Source organism: Oncorhynchus mykiss, chromosome 10 (assembly GCF_013265735.2).
Source record: "Oncorhynchus mykiss isolate Arlee chromosome 10, USDA_OmykA_1.1, whole genome shotgun sequence".
Lineage (NCBI taxonomy): Eukaryota > Metazoa > Chordata > Actinopteri > Salmoniformes > Salmonidae > Oncorhynchus > Oncorhynchus mykiss.
Genome location: NC_048574.1, coordinates 63,130,217 through 63,153,590, shown reverse-complemented (window position 1 = coordinate 63,153,590; position 23,374 = coordinate 63,130,217). Strand labels below are relative to the sequence as shown.

The 23,374-nt window shown below is 44.0% G+C and overlaps 2 protein-coding genes across 10 annotated transcripts in view; one reads left to right on the top strand and one right to left on the bottom strand.

Moving 5' to 3' along the window:
* LOC110534616 (oocyte zinc finger protein XlCOF7.1-like) overlaps positions 1-23,374 on the bottom strand; it is a 1,104,347-nt gene that overhangs the window by 349,444 nt on the left and 731,529 nt on the right. For 3 of the 7 annotated variants that reach the window (XM_036934444.1, XM_036934443.1, XM_036934447.1), the window contains one exon: positions 19,308-21,997. The exons of 3 other annotated variants lie outside the window; for them this stretch is intronic. In XM_036934444.1, coding sequence (XP_036790339.1) covers positions 21,056-21,997 — 942 coding nt within the window. In that variant the 3' untranslated portion in view covers positions 19,308-21,055. Of the gene's footprint in view, positions 1-19,307; positions 21,998-23,374 lie in introns of those variants that run through there. One more of the 7 variants, XM_036934445.1, reaches the window with a different exon arrangement.
* The window catches only part of LOC110534632 (transcription factor Sp4), a 195,054-nt gene that overhangs the window by 53,598 nt on the left and 118,082 nt on the right, over positions 1-23,374 (top strand). Inside the window, exons 2-6 of one of the 3 annotated variants that reach the window (XM_021619553.2) lie at positions 6-130; positions 312-404; positions 2,084-2,248; positions 9,166-9,277; positions 11,095-12,487. The exons of 1 other annotated variant lie outside the window; for it this stretch is intronic. In XM_021619553.2, coding sequence (XP_021475228.2) covers positions 6-130; positions 312-404; positions 2,084-2,248; positions 9,166-9,277; positions 11,095-12,050 — 1,451 coding nt within the window. In that variant the 3' untranslated portion in view covers positions 12,051-12,487. Of the gene's footprint in view, positions 1-5; positions 131-311; positions 405-2,083; positions 2,249-9,165; positions 9,278-11,094; positions 12,488-23,374 lie in introns of those variants that run through there. One more of the 3 variants, XM_036934471.1, reaches the window with a different exon arrangement.

The following is a 23,374-nucleotide window of genomic DNA, read 5'->3' as shown; positions in this document are numbered from 1 at the left end:
TGAAGGACATCTCACTGGAGGCCACAGGAGCTTTGTGAAGCCAGTGGGACACAATACATGGAGAGATGACCAACCTATCACTGTTGATGAGGGGAGTGGAACCTCAACCCAAAATGTTATTGTGATAGAGGTTAGTGTAACAGTACATCAAATGTGGCCAGTTTATTTCAGAAAGGCTCCCCTCAGCTATTCACTTGCTTAGATAGACATCCTCATTTATCTGCCATAGGGGAACTTGTGAGACTTCCCTACGACATTGTTATCCAATTCTACTCATGTATCGGTAATAACCTCCCTTCTTCTTGTGTCAGGATCCAGACGCAGAGGCTGCAAGTCCTGGAGGATCGTCCCTGGTCAAGCAGGAGAGGACTGTAGAAGAGGATCCACGACACAGCATCACGGAGGTCAGTGGCACGCCGAACGCCATCCTAATGTCAGAGACATTTAACTGTAATGAACAGGATCTGACCACAGATCAGACCCAGAGGGGCTGGGCAGCCTGGGCTGTCTTCCTGCTCCCGGCTCAGAGTATGTACCGGTATTTCACCAGAGCCAAAGGGCTGTTAATTCTTGTGTAGATGGTGATGCGTTACACACTGGAGGTGATGATCTGTCTTGTTCTTACGCTACACAGATGGACCTGGCAACATATCCTTGGGTTTAGAGACACAGATTGATCTGTCTAGAGAAGACTGGAACCAGTACAGTGGTAGTGTATACTTTGAAGGGTGCCTAGATAAGAAAGGTGAAGTTATAGTGGTAGATAAAGCGACTGAGAAAGTGGAGGGTGACATTCCTTTCACATGGAATGCAGATATTCACCTAGGAGACAGACACTCACAGGACAGACTTCTTAGATTACATGAAAAGCTTAGAGACCAATCCAAATGTCGAGTCCCATTTCCCGTTCAGGGATCGAAACCCAGTGTCCAAGTCAATGGAGCCTTCCAATTCACACGGCCTTTTCGATCAGGTATTGAACTCAAATGACAGGGCTAGAGCCAGATTCAGGGAGGGGGAGCCACATCGTTCTTCTGCATGTTCTGTAACAAAGGCTTTAGCTGCCTCCAGAAGGTGGTTCCATCAGTAGTTCCACACGGGATAAATCCTTCAGTAGTACCCAGTGTCACATGCACTTCGCCCAGGCTGGCAACCTGAAGAGGCACCAGAGGGTCCACACGGGCAAAATCCTACAGCGGCCCCCATTGTGAGAAGAGGTTCTCCCACCAGCACCATCTGAAGATCCACCTGAAGGTCCACACGGGAGAGAGGCCGTTCGCCTGTACACACTGTGGGAAGAGGTTCTCAGAGAGGAGCTACCTCAGGATACACCAGGAGAAAAACCATTCCACTCGATTAGTTTCTTATGTTTAGAATTAACCATTAAAGACAAATATACATTTTTATTGTTGTCAGCAGAAAATATCCACAGATACACTTGGAATAACAAGAGTAACAGATTTCAGTGTTCAATATTCCTGGGTATAATATTGCATCCAGGCACTGTGTGATATATAAGGCATATATAACCCTAAAGTATGTTATAAATTGTTTGTACTATGTAGGATATATGATGTTCACAAATGCATATTTAATTACTTTATTTCAAGTACTTACATTTTTCTTCAAGACACTTTTAATGAGAAAATTAATGCAGTTCATCAAGTTCATGCTGATTTTTATGGTGTATTTTTATTATTATGTAATTTAAAACTTATTTATGTTTTAAAAAAAAACACAAAATGGGACTTTTTATTCTAAACTTTCATTGAGACTTTCTTTAGTACACATCACATCCGATCTCACCCTATTCTGCATACACCCAACAGCGCTTTATAACCATTATAGACTTAATAAATATACCTACAAAAACCCAAACATGAACAAACACCTACGGTACATGTCAGAATAGTTTAGTTGGGTTTGTTAGGCTTTTGACTCATATTTACCCACACCATCATATTTATGTCCACCATGATGAATTTAACAACAATTACATAATTCTTTAACTACAGTATAGGACTCAAACGTAGTGTGTGTACGTACCTGAGGGAGTGTAATCTGTATCAGCTGTCTCTTCCAGGAGGAGGAGGGCCCAGAGGGGCTGCTAGTGAAGGAGGAGGGGTGTGAGGAGGGTCTGGGGAACACTGAGGGGATCATGGTCATAGATGACAACCAGACTACACCTCTTCCTGAACCCGCAGAGGAACAAGCTGAGCAGCACAGGACCACACACCGTCTCACTGAGGTGAGTCCACTGTGAACTACTGTCTGTTTGGCATTAGGTCAGGGCCCGTATCCACAAAGCCTCTCAGAGTAGGAGTGCTGACCAGGTGGGGGCCTGATCCTAGATCAGTACTCTTACTCTTAGAAGTCTTGTGAGTAGAAAATTGGTTGTAAGTGCTGGGACTAGAGACTATCCAATTTGTTGAGTAGAGTGTTGGAGGCTATTTTGTAAATGAAATCGCCAAAGTCGAGGATTGGTAGGATGGTCACGAGGGTATGTTTGGCAGCATGAGTGAAGGATACTTTGTTGCGAAATAGGAAGCCGATTCTAGATTTAATTTTGGATTGGAGATGCTTTATGTGAGTCTGGAAGGAGAGTTTACAGTCTAACCAGGCACCTAGTTATTCGTAGTTATCCACATATTCTAAGTCGGAGCCGTCCAGAGTAGGTATGCTGGACGGGCGGGCAGGTGCGGGCAGTGATCGGTTGAAGAGCATGCATTTAGTTTTACTTGCATTCAAGAGCAGTTGGAGGCCACAGAAGGAGAGTTGTATGGCATTCAAGCTCGTCTGGAGGTTAGTTAACACAGTGTCCAAAGAAGGGCCAGAAGCATACAAAATGGTGTCGTCTGCATAGAGGTGGATCAGAGAATCACCAGCAGCAAGAGCGACATCATTGATGTATACAAAAAAGAGAGTCGGCCTGAGAATTGAACCCTGTGGCACCCCCATAGAGACTGCCAGAGGTCCGGACAACAGGCCCTCCGATTTCACACACTGAGAAGTAGTTGGTGAACCAGGCGAGGCAATCATTTGTGAAACCAAGGCTGTTAAGTCTGTTAATAAGAATGTGGTGATTGGCAGAGTCTAAAGCCTTGGCCAGGTCGATGAATACGGCTGCACAGTAATGTCTCTTATCGATGGCGGTTATGATATCATTTAGGACCTTGAGTGTGGCTGAGGTGCACCCATGACCAGCTCTGAAACCAGATTGCATAGCGGAGAAGGTACGTTGGGATTCGAAATGGTCGGTAATCTGTTTGTTAACTTGGCTTTTGAAGACCTTAGAAAGGCAGGGTAGGATAGATATAGGTCTGTAGCAGTTTGTGTCTAGGGTGTCTCCCCCTTTGAAGAGGGGGATGACTGTGGCAGCTTTACAATCTTTAGGAAATCTCAGATGATACGAAAGAGGGGTTGATAGGGGTTGCAACAGTTTCGGCAGATCATTTTAGAAAGAGAGGTTCTAGATTGTTTAGCCAGGCTGATTTGCAGGGGTCCAGATTTTGCAGCTCTTTCAGAACATCAGCTTTCTGGATTTGGGTGAAGGAGAAATGGGGGAGGCTTGGGCGAGTTGCTGTGGGGGGTGCAGGGCTGTTGACCGGGGTAGAGGTAGACAGATGGAAAGCATGGCCAGCTGGATTTATTGGTGGTGACTGTGTTTCCTAGCCTCAGTGCAGTGGGCAGCTGGGAGGAGGTGCTCTAATTCTCCATGGACTTTATAGTGTCCCAGAACTTCTTTGAGTTTGTGCTACAGGATCCAAATTTCTGCTTGAAAAAGCTAGGCTTAGCTTTCCTAACTGCCTGTGTATTTAGGTTCCTAACTTCCCTGAAAAGTTGCATGTCACGGGGGCTATTCGATGCTAATGCAGAATGCCACAGGATGTTTTTGTGCTGGTCAAGGGCAGTCAGGTCTGGAGAGAACCATGGGCTATATCTGTTCCTGGTGCTAATTTTTTTGAAAGGGGCATGCTTATTTAAGATGGTGAGGAAGGCATTTTTAAAGACTGACCAGGCATCCTCTACTGACGGGATGAGGTCAATATCCTTCCAGGATACCCGGGCCAGGTCGATTAGAAAAGCCTGCTCGCTGAAGTGTTTTAGGGAGCGATGATGAGGGGTGGTCATTTGACCGTGGACCCATTACAGATGCAGACAATGAGGCAGTGATCGCTGAGATCTTGGTTGAAAACAGCAGAGGTGTATTTGGACGGCAAGTTGGTCAGGATGATATCTATGAGGGTGCCCTTGTTTATGGATTTGGTGTTGTACCTGGTTGGTCCATTGATCATTTGTGTGAGATTGAGGGCATCAAGCTTAGATTGTAGGATGGCCAGGGTGTTAAGCTAACAGTCCGATGTGCTCTGGACAGCTAACAGGCCGCGGCTAGCAGGCTAACGGCGGAGCCAATTGAGAAACCCCCCTCGGGCAAATCACGTCGGTGGTGCTGTCGTGATGGGTCGGCGGGGTCCTTTGCCAGTTGGTAAAATAAGTATTGTAGCCCAGGGAGTGGCTGATTGGCCTCTTTGGCTAGCCGAGAGATGGGCCTGGCAGGGCTAGCTCCAGGCCAATTGGTTCTTGCTTCGGGACAGGGACGTTAGCCAGGAGTGTCCACTCGCCTAGCAGCTAGCTAGCTAGCTGTGATGATCCATGTGAAGAGAAAAAAAAAGAAGGTTCAGAGCTTGCAGTAGGAATCCGGAGATATGGAGAAAAATATGTCCGATTTGCTCTGATTTGAGTCGTGCTGTGCAGACTGGCGAAAGTTGTTCGTGCTAGAGGTAGCTGATGACCGCTAGCAGTGGCTAGCTGACTACTAGATAGTTAGCTGACTACTAGCTAGTTAGCTGGCTTGCTTCTGTTGGGGTTCTGGTTCAGAAGACTTCTGATACTTCCGGTTTAGACAACTTCCGGTTTAGAAGAATTCATCCCAAAGGTGTTCGCTGGGGTTGAAGTCAGGGCTCTGTGCGGGCCAGTCAAGTTCGTCCACACCGATTTCGGCAAACCATTTCTGTATGGACCTCGTTTTGTGCACCGGGGAATTGTCGGGCTGAAACAGGAAAGGGCCTTCCCTAAACTTTTGTCACAAAGTTGGAAGCACAGAATCGTCTAGATTCTTTCTATGCTATAGCGTTAAGATTTCCCTTCACTGGAACTGAGAGGCTTTGTCCAAACCATGAAAATCAGCCCCACACCATCATTCCTCCTCCACCAAACTTTACAATTGGCACTATGCATTTGGGCAGGTAGCCTTCTCCTGGCATCCGCTGGACTGCCAGATGGTGAAGCATGATTCATCACTCTAGAGAACGCGTTTCCACTGCTCCAGAGCCCAATGGCGGCGAGATATACACCACTCCAGCAGACGCTTGGCATTGCGCATGGTGATCTTAGACTTGTGTGTGGCTGCTCGGCCATGGAAACCCATTTCATGAAGCTCCAGACGAACAGTTGTTGTGCTGACGTTGCTTCCAGAGGATGTTTGGAACTCTGTAGTGAGTGTTGCAACTGAGGATAGACTACTTTTACGCGCTACACGCTTCAAGCACTCGGCGGCCCGTTCTCTGAGCTTGTGTGGCCTACCGCCTACAGCACTTACAGTTGACCAGGGCAGAAATTTGATGAACTGACTTGTTAGAAAGTTGGCATCCTATGACGGTGCCCAGTTGAAAGTCACTGAGCTCTTCAGTAAGGCCATACTACTGCCAAATTGTCCTATGGAGATTGCATGGCTGTGTGCTCGATTTTATACACCTGTCAGCAACGGGTGTGGCTGATATAGCCAAATCCATTCATTTGAAGGGGTACCACATTATTTTGTGTATATATACAGTGTATTAAGATCCCATGACTTTTTCCAAATTTTGTTAAGTTACAGCCTTAAAAATAAATAAATGCTCATCAATCTACACACAATTCTTTACTCAGACCCTTTACTTAGTACTTTGTTGAAGCACCTTCGGCAGCAATTACAGCCTTTAGTCTTCTTGGGTCTGACTCAACAAGCTTTGCACATCTGTATCTCCCATTCTTCTCTGCAGATCCTCTCAAGCTCTGTCAGGTTGGATGGGGAGCTTTGCTGCACAACTATTTTCAGGTCTCTCCAAAGATGTTCATTCGGGTTCAAGTGTGGGCTCTGGTTGGGTCACTCAATGACATTCAGAGACTTGTCTCCAAGCCACTCCTGCGTTTTCTTGGCTTTTTGCTTAGGGTCGTTGTCCTATTGGAAGGTGAATCTTTGCCCCAGTTTGAGGTCCTGAGCTCTCTGGAGCACGTTTTCATCAAGGATCTTTCTGTACTTTGCTCTGTTCATCTTTCCCTCGATCCTGACGAGTCTCCTGCCGCTGAAAAACATCCCCACAGCATGATGCTGCCACCACCATGCTTCACTGTAGGGATGGTGCAAGGTTTCCTCCAGATGTGACGCTTGGCATTCAGGCCAAAGAGTTCAATCTGTCTTTCCTCAGACCAGAGAATCTTGTTTCTCATGGTCTGAGAGTCTTTAGATGCCTTTTGGCAAACTCCAAGCGGGCTGTCATGTGCCTTTTTTTTACTGAGAAGTGGCTTCAGTCTGGCCACTCTACCATAAAGGCCTGCTTGGTGGAGTGCTGCAGAGATGTTTGTCCTTCTGGAAGGTTCTCCCATCTCCACAGAGGAACTCTGGAGCTCCTTCCCTAGATCTGTGCCTCGACACAATCCTGTCTCGAAGCTCTACGGACAATTCCTTCGACCTCATGGCTTGATTTTTTGCTCTGACATGCACTGTGAACTGGTGGGACATTATATAGACAGGTGTGTGCCTTTTCAAAATCATGTCCAATCAATTGAATTTACAACAGGTGGATTCCAAGTTGTAGAAACATCTCAAGGATGAACAATGTAAACAGGATGCAGCTGAGCTCAATTTCGAGTCTCATAGCAAAGGATCTGAATACTTATGTAAATAAGGTATTTCTGTTTTGTTTTTTTAAACATTTGAAAACATTTCTAAAAACCTGTTTTACTTTTTCCATTTTAAAATAAGGCCGTAACAAAATGTGGGAAAAGTCAGGGGGTCTGAATACTTTCCGAAGGCACTGTAGTGTATTAAGGACACCTCTTGAGCTGTCCTAACCAGTTAAGAGGTACCAGCCGGTGCCTTGATAATACAAAAATGCGGAGTCAGTGGTTCCTGCGCCACATGCAATTGCTTTGGAGTTGTTGAAAAAATGTTTATTGATATGAATGTAACTTTACGTCAAACGTTGCAATGGTAAAATGTTTTATAACTTTCACTTGACACGATAACTTTGCCTTCTCTTAATTTTTTCCTAATGTTGGAATGCATAATCTTTTAAGAAATTCTGATATTTTTTATAATGCGATAGGCATATTGCACTGAATCATACAGTATGGTTGTTAAAAGTAGAAGTTGGATAGCTGTTATATCAACACACGCGTACTCCCGTTCAACAATTCTCTAAATTACTTCTGGCACGGTAGGCTAGGCATCCACTCGATAATGTTGCATAAAACGTTTGAAAGGTCTATCAATAATCATCAAACCGTAGGCCCTAGATGCTGTCAATTGCTTATTAATCAATTGCCCAACTCATAACTTGAAATAACACGATGTATGTTAATTGAATAATCAAAAGAAAATGTGTATTATTTATTAGCCTAGTGGTTATAAGTATTTAGGCATATCGTGACTTAGGCCTCATGTAAAATCATTGTCAGAAGCGCAAAAGATAGCATGTAGATCTGTTCTGAACAAAAATATAAACACAGCATGTAAATTGTTTGTCCCGTTTCATGAGCTAAAATTAAAGATCCCAGATATTTTCCATATGCACAAAAAACATTTTTTCTCTCAAATGTTGGGCACAAATTAGTTTACATCCCTGTTAGTGAGCATTTCTCCTTTGCCAAGATAATCCATCCACCTGAAAGGTATGGCATATCAAGAAGCTGATTAAACAGCATGTTCATTACACAGGTGCACCTTGTGCTGGGGACAATAAAACGGTCCTATCTCTAAAATGTGCAGCATTGTCAAACAACACAATGCAACAGATGTCTAAAGTTTTGAGAGAGTGTGCAATTGGCATGCTGACTGCAAGAATGTCCACCAGAGCTGTTGCCAGAGAACTGAATGTGAATTTCTCTACCATAACTCGCCTCAAACGTATTTTTAGAGAATTTGGCAGTACGTCCAACCGGCGTCACAACCACAGACGATGTGTATGGCGTCATGTGGGTGAGCTGTTTGCTGATTTCAACGTTGTGAACAGAGTGCCCCGTGGTGGGGTTATGGTATGGGCAGGCATAAGCTATGGACAAAATGAATGCACAGAGATACAGTGACGAGATGCTGAGGCTTATTGTCGTGCCATTTATCCTCCACCATCACCTTATGTTTCAGCATGATAATGCACAGCCCCATGTCGCAAGTATCTGTACACAATTCTTGGAAGCTGAAAATGTCCCTGTTTTTCCATGGCTTGCATACTCCCATTGAGCAAGTTTGGAATGCTCTGGATCGACGCATACAACAGGGTGTTTCAGTTCCCGACAAAATCCAGCAACTTCACAAAGCCATTGAAGAGTGGGACAACATTCCACAGGCTACACTCAACAGCCTGATCAACTCTGATGTGTATTTTTTTTTAAAATGTTGCATATTGCGTATGTTTTTGTTCAGCGTAGATTATTTTTTGGTTGATCATATAGAAATATCAAAACATTCTTTGAACTCCAAAACAATTGCATGGGGTACAGGCGCCTCTGCCTTTTCTTATTATCAAGACACTTGCTGGTAACTCTTAATCGGTTAGGACAACTCATGAGGGGTCCTAAATATCTGTCGACTAGAAGAGGCTTCACGCATAGCTTTTATTTTTACCTATAAGAGTAGGAGTAAAATGTCTCTATTCTTAGTACTTACGGCCACATTTCTAGTCTAAGACGCTTTGTGAATACAAGCCCTGATCTTGATTAATTTTGTCTTAAGTGTGGGACCATGCCTTTGAATTAGCAAACCAATAAAGAATGTCAAGTGATCAAATCAACTAACATTTGCATAGTACTCATAGCAATCACTCGTCTGATCAGAAGATGCTCCATAGCAGGGTGCTCATATCAGATTTCTTGATCCAACATCCTCTCACTCTGTATCTCTTACAGTCAGTAGACATGGAGGATGGAAAGCCTGATCTGCTGCTGGTCAAAGAGGAGACGATAGAGGATGGACCAGAGAGCATTGATCTGCAGAGTGGACTAAAGATGGGGGAGCAAAGTAAGAGATAAATACACTGCTCAAAAAAATTAAGGGAACACTAAAATAACACATCCTAGATCTGAATGAATGAAATATTCTTAAATACTTTTTTCTTTACATAGTTGAATGTGTTGACAACAAAATCACACAAAAATGATCAATGGAAATCAAATTTATCAACCCATGGAGGTCTGGTTTTGGAGTCACACTCAAAATTAAAGTGGAAAACCACACTACAGGCTGATCCAACTTTGATGTAATGTCCTTAAAACAACTCAATGAGGCTCAGTAGTGTGTGTGGCCTCCACGTGCCTGTATGACCTCCCTACAACGCCTGGGCATGCTCCTGATGAGGTGGCGAATGGTCTCCTGAGGGATCTCCTCCCAGAACTGGACTAAAGCATCCGCCAACTCCTGGACAGTCTGTGGTGCAACGTGGCGTTGTTGGATGGAGCGAGACATGATGTCCCAGATGTGCTCAATTGGATTCAGGTCTGGGTAACGGGCGGGCCAGTCCATAACATCAATGCCTTCCTCTTGCAGGAACTGCTGACACACTCCAGCCACATGTGGTCTAGCATTTTCTTGCATTAGGAGGAACCCAGGGCCAACCGCACCAGCATATGGTCTCACAAGGGGTCTGAGGATCTCATCTCATTACCTAATGGCAGTCAGGCTACCTCTGGCGAGCACATGGAGGGCTGTGCGGCCCCCCAAAGAAATGCCACCCCACACCATGACTGACCCACCGCTAAACCGGTCATGCTGGAGGATGTTGCAGGCAGCAGAACGTTCTCCACGGCGTCTCCAGACTCTGTCACGTCTGTCACATGTGCTCAGTGTGAACCTGCTTTCATCTGTGAAGAGCACATGGCGCCAGTGGCGAATTTGCCAATCTTGGTTTTCTCTGGCAAATGCCAAACGTCCTGCACGGTGTTGGGCTGTAAGCACAACCCCCACCTATGGACGTCGGGCCCTCATACCACCCTCATGGAATCTGTTTCTGACCGTTTGAGCAGACACATGCACATTTGTGGCCTGCTGGAGGTCATTTTGCAGGGCTCTGGTAGTGCTCCTCCTGCTCCTCCTTGCACAAAGGCGGAGGTAGCGGTCCTGCTGCTGGGTTGTTGGCCTCCTACGGCCTCCTCCACGTCTCCTGATGTACTGGCCTGTCTCCTGGTAGCGCCTCCATGCTCTGGACACTACGCTGACAGACACAGCAAACCTTCTTGCCACAGCTCGCATTGATGTGCCATCCTGGATGAGCTGCACTACCTGAGCCACTTGTGTGGGTTGTAGACTCCGTCTCATGCTACCACTAGAGTGAAAGCACCGCCAGCATTCAAAAGTGACCAAAACATCAGCCAGGAAGCATAGGAACTGAGAAGTGGTCTGTGGTCACCACCTGCAGAACCACTCTTTTATTGGGGGTGTCTTGCTAATTGCCTATAATTTCCACCTGTTGTCTATTCCATTTGCACAACAGCATGTGAAATTTATTGTCAATCAGTGTTGCTTCCTAAGTGGACAGTTTGATTTCACAGAAGTGTGATTGACTTGGAGTTACATTGTGTTGTTTAAGTGTTCCCTTTATTTTTTTGAGCAGTGTACATATAGCCTACATACTAATAGTAATAGATCTTCAGTGGGAATAGTGATGCACCTGGCTATTATTATTTATTTATTTTCTTAATTCATAAAATTAAATCAGTATAACTTATGTTTAAATACAAAACACACATAATGTATGAACTTGACCAAGTTATTGAGTCAAATTCCCTATGTAGTTTTCTCTGCCATGTTTTTAAGATCTATTTTCTAACCTCTTCCTGCAGGTGCTTGGCTGGAGGCTAACAGGGGAGACTGGGTGGCCATCTTGGATTCCCAGACGGGTCCAGTCAATGGCCCGGGGGTTGACATCACTGAGCAGGCCAGGACCAGAGGCGACATAGTGGAGGTCAGTGGATGGGACAGCGTCTTCAACTCTGGGCTGCGGAAGAACAATGTTAACAAGAAACAGACTGTCGAACACAAAACAACAGCTGAACTTAGTCTCCATGACAACAGACTGGCTGAGACCAGGACGAGGCGTAGATTTGGTCTGCGTGGACGGGGAGATTTCGGTATGCGGCTGGAGAGAGAAGAGACTGACTCGACTAGCGATGCTCCGTCCTGCTCCTATAGTTGTGAGTCAGAGAGATCGATGGCACCTCAGGTTAACCCCCTAACAGGTGCTGCCTTCAGCCTGCCTTCTATAGGATCTATCAACTGGAACATGGACCCTGCGACAACACAGACACTCCCTGGCCTTCATCCTCCTCACACTCTCCTTATGTTAAATCAGACCTCAGACAATGCCCGTACCTCAACACTAAAGGGCTACACAAGCCCATTGACAAATGACAGTAGTAGAGATGGAATCAGTAAAGGTGGCGGCGCCAAAGAGAAGCGCTTCCCGTGTTCGTTCTGTGGGAAAGCCTTCCGTTTGCCCAAACAGGTGGAGATCCACCAGAGGATGCACACAGGGGAGAAACCATTCGGCTGCCACCTGTGCCGGGCCAGTTTTTCAGACTCGTCCAACTTGAAGAGGCACCAGAGGGTCCACACAGGGGAGAAACCCTACAGCTGCCCCCAGTGTGAGAAGAGGTTCTCCCGCCAGCACCATATGAAGATGCACCTGAAAGTCCACACGGGAGAGAGACCTTTCGCCTGTACACACTGTGGGAAGAGGTTCTCAGAGAGGAGCTATCTCAGGATACACCAGCAGAAAATGCACACGGCCCATGTATAGTGTAATGTAGTATATTTTAATGTAGTGTTAGTCAGTTTGTAGTTAATTCTGTTGGTTTTGGATGTAGTAGGGAACTGGATGAGAACTGAAGAAATAATGAGTATGATGAGACAGAGAAGATCAGGGGTTATCAACAGGATGGGCGGCCCCCTAATCCTGCCTAATGAGTGGGCAGGCCTTGCCTATAGCATATCATAATTGCATCAATGATTTATATATCAATGGTCATAACAAACTCTGAACACCTTTACATCAAAATGGATGTAGAGGACATGACAAATAAACTCAAAAGGTGGGAATATTTACAGGTTGCTCAGGAGGTAAAGGGAAAGTGGAATAAATGTGACTAGTTATGGAAAATACTGGAGATCAAAAAGGAGGTAAGGAGCCAGCACTGCTTGTATATTATGTGTAATAAAGTATAAGCATACTAGAGAGTATGTTGTAATGGTTTTTTTTCATGCCTTAATTACAGCAAAGTCTAAAAACTGTCAAATTAATTTGTGAATGCAATTTCCGAAATGGAACGGTTTAGTTATTGTTTATGCTAATTATTCAAGACTTGCTTTATTTTATTTTAAAATTTAAAATACTAGATTGCATTTCACATCATGAATGACTCGTGTGATGACATGAATGAATGAATGATTGATTGATACAGTATCCTATAGAAGTATTGAAATATAGTCCTAAGTAAGTTACGGTATTAAGACTAAACAGGATGTGTTTTTAGGTCTTCAGCTCGATGGTGGTTATACAAGGTTGCTATACTAAACCTACTAATGATAATGACTTATTATTATTATAATAGTAATAATAAGGAGATCAAGAAAAATTAGACAATTTGGTACAGTGTCAACACTAAATAAATGATAAATAATACCAGAGGCTGTTCTAACAAAAAAAGTGGAAAGCCTTTATTACAGCAAAGCAAAGATTAAAAACAGACGGATTTGTGAAATGGTTTGCTTGGCATATCGTTGCGTAGCCTCATGGAATCAGTAGGCTATTAAACAGTCAAAACAGGTAACAGAAGCAGGATCTGTCTTATTTCTGTAGGTATATTGATGATTTATAAAGCTAGGCACATTTCACAGTTAGGCTATTGATTATAAAGCTAATTAAGTTTGGGTTTTCTCTCCTCACTTTTCTTAGACAATAAGGCAAGGGCTGTTTTCTCATCTCCTCGTTCTGCTGCTGCCTCCGGCATTGTTCTCAACACCAATATGCTGGTTAACTTTGCTATTATGCACATAGCAACATGGTCTAGGAAAAGGCACCAATTAAATCCAATTAATGTTTCAAAATCATGGACATCAACCGCTATCCAACAAGGGAGAAAGCGTATTTGTTATTATTTTTGTTAGTGTTGCACCACTGTTTGTTATATAACCACAATTTCAGTAACACTGATGGACTGTGCCATCCACACGGCCTCCACAATGTCTTGTAAACCATGAGATACAGCACCAGTCAAAAGTGTGGACACACCTACTCATTCCAGGGTGTTTTCTTTATGTCGACTATTTTCTACATTTTAGAATAATAGTGAAGACATCCAAACTATGAAATAACACATATGGAATCATGTAGTAACCAAAAAAGTGTTAAACAAATCAAAATATATTTTATATTTTTTAATGTAGGGGGGGAGGGTATTAGTATTAGGAATGGTGTTCCTAATGTTTGATATAGTCAGTGTAAGTATTCCTGTATTTCCACTACTGTACTGTCAAAGCAATTATCTAAGTAAGCCTCAGTGATGGCGAATATAAAGTTAGCAATATATTGATTTCATTAACCTTATTTCTGAGGTTATATATTAATATTGGCTATTTGAGTGGGAGAGTGAATGCACCTGGGCAGCAGGTAGCCTATCAGTTAGAGTGTTGGGCCAGTAACCAAAAGGTTGCAAGGCAAAAATACATTTGATCTGCCCTTGAGCAAGTCATTTCACCCTAATTGCTGCAAGATCGCCGTCAATAATGTCTGAATCCCTGGTTGCGACTCCACTCTCCGATGGATGTTTATTTTTTATTTATCCCTTATTTTACCAGGTTGACTGAGAACACATTCTCATTTACAGCAACGACCTGGGGAATAATTATAGGGGAGAGGAGTGGGGATGAATGAGCCAATTGGAAGCTGGGGATGATTAGGTGGCCATGATGGTATGAGGGCCAGATTGGGAATTTAGCCAGGACACCGGGGGTTAACACCCCCTACTCTTACGATAAGTGCCTTGGGATCTTTAGTGACCACAGAGAGTCAGGACACCCATTTAACATCCCATCCGAAAGACAGCATCCTACACAGGGCAATGTCCCCAGTCACGGCCCTGGGGCATTGGGATAAAAAGAAATTGACCAGAGGAAATAGTGCCTCCTATTGGCCCTTCATCACCACTTCCAGCAGCATCTGGTCTCCCATCCAGAACCAACCCTGTTTAGCTTCAGAGGCAAACCAGCAATGGGATGCAAGGTGGTATGCTGATGGTCTCAGGGGGAGTTGGGATATGCAAAAAAAACATGTTTCCAATTCACACCTCACACTCGTACAGGTTACCCACTTCTACATGCAGTGAAACAGGACAAATATAACACTCCCTATTTGACCTTTTGTATCAGATGTAGACAATGTTCCCATGCTCCCTAACAGCCTTCATTGCTGGGATCAGTTATTTTCTCCTCTGGCGCACAGCTTCAGAGTAGTCCTCGTTTAGGAAGATGTTGGTTCCTCTCAAGTTCTTGGCTCTCTCCAGGACAGCCACCTTGTCCTTGTTCCTCAGGAACTTAATCACTACTGGTGATATATTTTCCAGTCCTGTGGGCGTGCTTAACCTCAATCTTTCTTGATCCAAAATGCAACTTTTCATCAATCATTTTCCTCACTTTCTCCTCAGACTCCATCCAGTTCTCATGTGGAGACTGTGGGATTCCACCCACAACGATGTCATTTTTCCTTGACTGTCCTTCTAGGTACTCCCATTTCCCTGTAATTATCAACATCGGTTCACAGACAGTGTTGTCATCTTTTCTCTTGGAATCAGAGTTAGTTATGTTGCAGCCGTCTTTTTTCCCAATTCATCAATCTCTCCCTCGGAGAAATGCACTGTTTTTCAGGCCATGAACCTCTCTGGTCAGATTGTCCATTCTTGAATTTACCAGTATTCGGACAAAACTATTTTCCTGCAGTTGTAACAGAGCCTTGTAGAATTATTTTTGTTGGTTTAAAAAAATCCCTCACCTGCATAAGCGTGAGGCTGTCCTCTGCTTTGTTTGTCATAATAGCAGCGTAGGCTATCGTTGGTATACCACGTAGTTCCAGCCCCGTCAGTTCACCCTTCACACACGCACTTACAGCCCAGTTCAGTACATTGACTGTCTATTTATCTAATTTTTCTAATTGGGGGAAATCCCGTGGGATCTGTTCTCTACAACAAAGAGGAATGTGAACTAAACTATCTTTCATGACCACCTGCTCTGCTGAAATGCAGTACATTTAGCAAATTTAACTATCTGAATATATAATTTGTTGCCATTTTGCGTTGTATTGTAACATGCTGTTAGATACCTGCAAGGGATAAGATAGTTGGGTGTGGATAATCTTTCTACAATGAGTTAGCAAGTCGGAAATGTCAAAGTTTCCTAGTGCCGATTAGCACCTGAACGCTGCATTATTCTTGCTAGGTCTTGCTTATTCTTGCTGGCTTCTCAGAGGTCTGCTAACGTTAGCCAACAAGCTAACTGTATGATTTTTCACTCAAATAGCCTCCAGTGTTTCGTTTGGAAATTTCTCAAAGCCAGAAAGAAAACAGGGCATAGCCCCACCTGTTTAGCAAAAACAGTTGGGGCTCTTTTTTGTGCCTGTTTTGCATGTTATTTTGGCATTAATACATGTCACATATCAGTTTGCAAACAATGTAAAATAAATAAATAATTTAGTTAATAAATAATTTAGTTAATAAAGCCGCATACAAACATTATCTCTTTTTTGCTTTCTTGAGTAAGGCAGCTCCAAAATGCAGGTGTTTCAGCCTAGCTCAGTGCTTTCTGTGATGGTGGGTCAGCCAGCGGATAATACGGAGGGGTTGGTAATGTTCTCTAGTTGCGCCGTGATTGGCTCAGTGTTCTGTCACTCATGGGGACACTATGTCACCGCAAAATCTAAGGGTAGAGCTCGAAAATGCAAGCCCCTTGGGTGCTGCCATAGAGTTACATTAGATGTGCCCATCCAAGAAGGCTCATAATGAAGAGAAATAATGAAGAGAAATAGTTGTTAGGAATCAGTAGCTAACTGCAAGCATTGCAAAGCAATCACTAGCCTGCTATTCAGTGGAGTGGGTGTGTGGTCCAATTCTGGGTTTAAGGGTTTAAGGGTCTTTTTACCAAGCTGAATAAACATTCAACATTGGCCATTCTGTCAATCCAGCATGACTTCTGCCCCGCTGGAAACTCAGAACTGGGAAGGTAACTGGGAACTCGGGGAAAAAACAAGCTCTGACTGGGGAAAATACATTTTGAATGGTCTTCCAACTCGGAATTGCAAGTCGAGAACTTGTGCATCTTTCTAGAGCTCCAACCTGAATATCACTGATGTCCTCATGATTCGACATAGTTTTTTTCCGAGTTCCCAGTTTTCTTGAAAGCACCATAAATCCATAAAATGACGACAAAGTTTGATGACAACATTTTCCCATGAAAGACCGCTGCGCCTCCTTCCTGTGAGCACAGCACAAGGTGAGTCCAAAAATGTATTGTATGCTGCTGCATAAATTATGAAATATGCCAGGGAGATATGTATACTGTAGCTAAGAAAGTAATACTAAGTGCATGTTGTGTAGTTAGTAGCCCATGTGCCTCACCACAATAATTTGGTCCCCTTTCCCATCATAATTTAGCCTACTGTTTCTGACTTGGTTGTGCACATGTAGCCTATAGCCTGTTTTAGAGAAATGTTATCATCAAATAAGAGCTTTCATCGTCTGCTTATATGCCCCCTTTATTTATCCTACAGTTCTGACTTGGTGTACAGGGAGAATACTGTAAGAACGACCCATGTTCTGAATTCTGTCACGGTACATTTCAAAAGTGCTGAACAAATAGTTAAATTTATTATGTCCGTCCTAGCTCGCTTATTAATGTCTTTAATCGAAATTACAGATTGACTCTTATCCGCTCATCGTCCCCTTATACCATAGTTTGTACATCTCAATTGTCTGTAGAAACCACATTTGTTTAAGTAGGTCAGCCATATCAGCTGTTTTTTTTAAAGGCAGTAAATGAGGCTGAATGAACTCGCTGCCAGACAAGGCTCCGCTGATAGTCAGGTGAAGCAGTAAGAAGGTGTTGGGACTGCTGTTGGGACTCTGCTGTTGGGACAGCTCTGTGTAGGCCATAACAGTTTGTGGGCACCGTTTGTCACCGTTATAGTGCATTTAATGTATTGTTTAGTGCTGTGTTGTGGCTTTGCTGGCATGCATCTAAAAACGGAATTTTTTAGTTTGCCCCACCAAGATTTACATGCTAAAATCTCCACTGGAAACAATACATCCACAAAAAAAGTATAATTACATCAACTTTTCAAAGCGCTGGTAGTGCATTCAGATTTCTAGCACCTGAAGTATGCACAGAACCATGTAAACACGCGCACGATGTCTGGCATGTATTTTCTTCTTGTGCGCATGTTTCAGGTGCTAAGAATCTGTACGCACTACCAGCGCTTAATTTAGTGAGCCACCTACTGTGTGGGATAGAAACAGGATTCCAAAAAACAGAACCGATGTTGGGGGGGATATTCAAACAAACAACCAAAAAATACATGAAATTAAACAAGTGTATTTTTTAAACATACTTGTATCCAAAACAGAATGTAAGTATCCAGTTTCAGTTGAGCAAAGTCATATATATTGAACAAAAATATAAACACAGAATATAAAGTGTTTCATGAGCTGAAATAAAAGATTCCAGAAATGTTTCATACGTGCGTATGAAGCTTATTTCTCAAATGTTGTGCCAATTTTTTTTACATCCCTGTCAGTGAGCATTTCTCCTTTGCCAAGATAATTCACCCACCTGACAAGTGTGGCATATCAAGAAGCTGATTAAACAGCCACACTTGTCAATGTGCAGTTTTGTCACAGAACACAATGCCACAGATGTCTCAAGTTTTGAAGGAGCATGCAATTGGCTGGCTGACTGCAGGAATGTCCACCAGAGCTGTTGCTAGAGAATTGAATGTTCATTTCTCTACCATAAGACACCTCCAATGTAATTTTTTTGAAAATGTGGCAGTATGTCTAACCGGCCTTACAAACGCAGACCACGTGTAGCCATGACAGCCCAGCATCTCCCCCTCTGGCTTCTTCACCACCTGCGGGATTATCTGAAACCGTGGGTTTGCACACCCAAAGAAATTCTGCATAAACCGTCTCAGGGAATCTCATCTGCGTGCTCATCGTCCTCACCAGGGTCTTGACCTGACTGCAGTTTGGCGTCGTAACCGACTTCAGTGGGCAAATGCTCACCTTCGATGGCCACTGGCATGCTGGAGAAGTGTGCTCTTTATGGATTAATCCCGGTTTCAACTGTACCAAGCAGATTTCAGACAGCGTGTATGGCGCTGTGTGGGAAAGCGGTTTGCTGATGTCAACGTTGTGAACTGAGTGCCCCGTGGTGGCAGTGGGGTTATGCTATGGGCAGGCATAAGCTACGGACAACAAACACAACTGCATTTTATTGATTGCAATTTGAATGCGCAGGGATACTGTAACGAGATTCTGAGGCCCATTGTCGTGCCATTCATCCGCCGCCATCACCATCATCCGCCGCCATCATCATGTTTCAGCATGATAATGCATGGCCCCATGTTGCAAGGATCTGTACACAATTCCTAGAAGCTGAAAATGTCCCAGTTCTTTCATGGCCTGCATACTCACCAGACATGTCACCCGTTGAGCATGTTTGGGATGCTCTGGATCGACGTGTACGACAGCATGTTCCAGTTCACGCCAATATCCAGCAATTTCGCAGAGCCATTAAAGAGGAATGGGACAACATTCCACAGGCCACAATCAACAGCCTGATCAACTCTATGCAAAGGAGATGTCGTGCTGTATGAGGAAAATGGTGGTCACACCAGATACTGACTGGTTTTCTGATCCACGCCCTTACTTTTTTTTAAAGGTATCTGTGACAACAGATGCATATCTGTATTCTCAGTTTTTTATTGACTGATATCCTCATATGAACTGTAACTCAATACAACCTTTGAAATTGTTGCATGTTGCGTTTATATTGTTGTTCAGTACACTTGGTGTTACCTTAGATTTTAAACTGTCATGGTCAAAACATATAGATTCAATGGTTGTAAAGATGGAGAGTGGTCTGTCTGTGATAAAGAGATGCTTTCCTTTTTTGACACTACACTCCACAAAGCAAGTCCTGCAGGCTCTAGTTTGATCTTATCTTGATTATTGTCCGGTTATATGGTCAAGTGCTGCAAAGAAGGACCTAGTTAAGCTGCGACTGGCCCAGAGCGGAACATTTTGCTCTTCATTGTAATCAGAGGGCTAATATCTATACTATGCATGCCAGTCTCTCTTGTCTAAGAGTCGAGGAAAGACTGACTGCGTCACTTGTTTTTATAACAAACAATGTGTAAGGAAATTCCAAATTGCTTGCATAGTAAAATTACACACAGCACTGACACACACACTTACCCCACCAGACATACCACCACAGTTCTTTTCACAGTTCCCAGGTCCAGAACAAATTCAAGGAAATGTACTGTATTATACAGAGCCATGATTGCACGGAACTCCATTCAATTTCATATAGCGCAAGTGAACAGCAAACCTGGCTATCAAAAAACAAATACAGCAACACCTCACGAAACAACGCCTCTCCCCCATGTGACCTACTTGTTGTGTGGATGTACTAACGTGTGTGTAACTGATAGATGCACGCTCACGTTAATGTTTTTAAATATATGTAAATTGTCTTTGGTCTGTAATGTCTTTTTCGTTACGTGTCGGACCACAGTAAGACTAACGTTCACCATTGGTGTCGGCTAATGGGGATCCTAATAAAATAAAATCCTCTTCATGATAACTACAGTATCTTTCAAGCAGAGAGCAGACTTGTTTAGAAAGAACAGTGTGTTAGTAAGAATAGAGTAGAAAAGAGTATGACTTTATTCCATCTACATCACCTCAGTATGGTAAATATTCAACTTTGTTTTGTAAAACACCCCTCATTTTGACTGTCACAGACGTCACAAACGACTTCAATGATGGCCGTCTCAGACTGAAGTACGTAGCGAACGATAGAGCAGCGGAATAATTCAGTTTGATTTGTCAGGCAATGACTTGTGTGGCTGGGGAAATCAATTATTGAGTGGCAATGTTTGCTACAACCATTGGAGATCCATAACAATAATACACATAAACGATATGGAAGATGATAGACGGGAGGATGAAAAATATCTGATTAAGGCGAACTCTTACCTACTACCCAGTGCCATGGGAGGGTTATAGGGGAAAGGGGCACAGTAAGGGGTTGTTTTTGGACCTCTTCCCCAATGAAAGCGACCTCGGGGTCATCTCATCTCACCTGACTTGTTATAAAAAGAGGGTGTATTTTGATCACCTATTTTTAGTAAATAAAGGAACAGGTACAACCGGATTGTGTGTGTGTGTGGGGAGGGGGGGGGGGGGGGGGGGGGGGGGTGTGTTGTAAAAAAAGAGGGACATATTTATTATGAATAGAACATAGGCAAAACCAAATTCAGAGGGGGAGTATAGTGTTGCTCTTCAGTAACATGACAGTGTTTTGGCTATGCTAGCACACCAAACAACAAGTCTGTATCATGAGAGTTTACCCAGATGCTCAACTGAGGGACTTGGTAATCCCCCCAAAACTCCAGGACTTTTCACATGATAACTATAATATTTCAGCTAAATAATAGTTTCCAGATATCTCCTGTGTACATCTCAAGACCCAATGCTATGATTGCTCCCTGTTGTGGACACTCCTATGTCTGATAAGATAACTCAGGAATGAGAAGCTCTTGTAACACAGCTTACACTTGAAGGGCCTCTCCTTGATGTGAATGGTTTGGTGCTTCTTCACATAGGTCGCCTTTGCAAAGCGCTTCCCACACGTGGGGCAGGTGTACGGCTTGTCTTCGTCTGTGCTAATGCTCGGCCTCCCATGTTGTGACCCAATGACACCAGAGGAGGTAGAAGCAGGAGCCACCGCCCCCAGGTGGTTAGTCTTTGAGCTCCCTCCTTGACCTCTAGCCATTGTTTGGGTGTTGTTGGGATTGTGTGCTGTGTTATAGGCTAGGTACCTCTTGTGATGAACATCCATCCTGACCCTGTCTGTATTGGTGGGGTAACCATGAGGTAACTGAGGAAGGCTAGACCCAGACCCAGGACTTCTATGAACCCAGTCACCAGGCATTAGACAAGACCCTGAAGGTGAAGACAGACTTGCTGCTAGACTATCACCCGGGGGGTCTCCCACCACTCTCTGTAAAGGCTGAAGCTCAGGGTGACCTGCTCTGTTCATTATGGATATTGTGGTGTTTGTATCATAGGAACAGGAGGGTCTATCTCTATCAGCCCCAGGTCCTGCTTCATCCCTGCACTGAGACTGTGAAGAGAAGGGTCTGGGCTGCGGACTGGATTCCTGACTGGAGCCTCTGTCTCTTTGATGACCACCAGGACTGAGGTTGTTCAGTCCACCTGTCCACTGGTTGTGTTCTGTGTGTTGGTGGAGTCTCGGTCCCTCGCAATTCCGTCTCCGTTCCGACTCGGGAAGGAAGATCGATGGCTCTTGATTCAGGGTCCTGATCAGGAGCCAGGGCTTGTGACCAGCCGCTTCAGAGGTCCAGTCTCTCCTGCCAGCAACACCAGATATCAGCAGGTCTTCATGGACTGCAGACTGTAAACACAAATTGTACAGAAGAGCATATCAAAAGTTTATGAAAGAAACTCTTTGCTGTTACACACAAAAACATGACATGATAATTATCAAATGTTAACCACAGTCAAGTCCGTCTCGAACACTGATTCAAGTACCTAACAGTATGGAGCCAAAAACTGTCTATATGAGTTGATTCAAGTTGATTTTCTGCTGGTGTATCCTGAGGTACACTACATGACCAAAAGTATGTGGACACCTGCTCGTCAAACATCTCATTCCGAAATCATGGGCATTAATATGGAGTTGATCCCCTCCTTGCTGCTATAACAGCCTCCACTCTTCTGGGAAGGCTTTCCACTAGATGTTGGAACATTGCTGCGGGGACTGGCTTCCATTCAGCCACAAGCGCATTAGTGAGGTCGGGCACTGATGTTGGGCGATTAGGCCTGGCTTGCAGTAGGTGTTCCAATTCATCCCAAACGTGTTAGATGGGGTTGAGGTCAGGGCTTTGTGCAGGCTAGTCAAGTTCTTCCATAGCGATCTTGACAAACCATTTCTGTATGGACCTCACTTTGTGCATTGTCCTGCTGAAACAGGAAAGGGCCCCAAACTGTTGCCACAAAGTTTAGAATGTCATTGTATGCTACATCGTTAAAATTCCCCTTCACTGAAAGTAAGGGGCCTTGCCCGAACCATGAAAAACAGCCCCAGACCATTATTCCTCCTCCACCTAACTTTACAGTTGGCACTACGCATTGGGACAGGTAGCGTTCTCCTGGCATCCACCAAACCCAGATTTGCCGTTGGACTGCCAGATGGTAACGTGTGATTCATTACTCCAGAGAATGCGTTTCCAGTGCACCAGAGTCCAATGGCTGCGAGCTTTACACAACTTCAGCAGACACTTGGCATTGCGCATGGTGATCTTAGGCTTGTGCGCAGCTGCTCGGCCATGGAAACCCATTTCATGAATCTTCCAATGGAACAGTTCATGTGCTGAAGTTGCTTCCAGAGGATGTTTGAAACTCGGTAGGGAGTGTTGCAACTGAGGACAGATTATTTTTACGCGCTACGTGCTTTCAGCACTCTGCGGCCCCGTTCTGTGAGCTTGTGTAGCCCACTCCTTCACGGCTGATCCGTTGTTGCTACTAGACGTTTCTACATCACAATAAGAGCACTTACGGTTGACAGGGGCAGCTCTAGCTGGGCAGAAATTTGACGATTTGACTTGTTGGAAAGGTGGCATCTTATGACGGTGCCATATTGAAAGTCACTGAGCTTTTCCGTAAGGCCATTCTACTGCCAATGTTTGTCTATAGAGATTGCATGGCTGTGTGCTCAATTTTATACACCTGTCATAGCGGGTGTGGCTAAAATAGCCTAATCCACTAATTT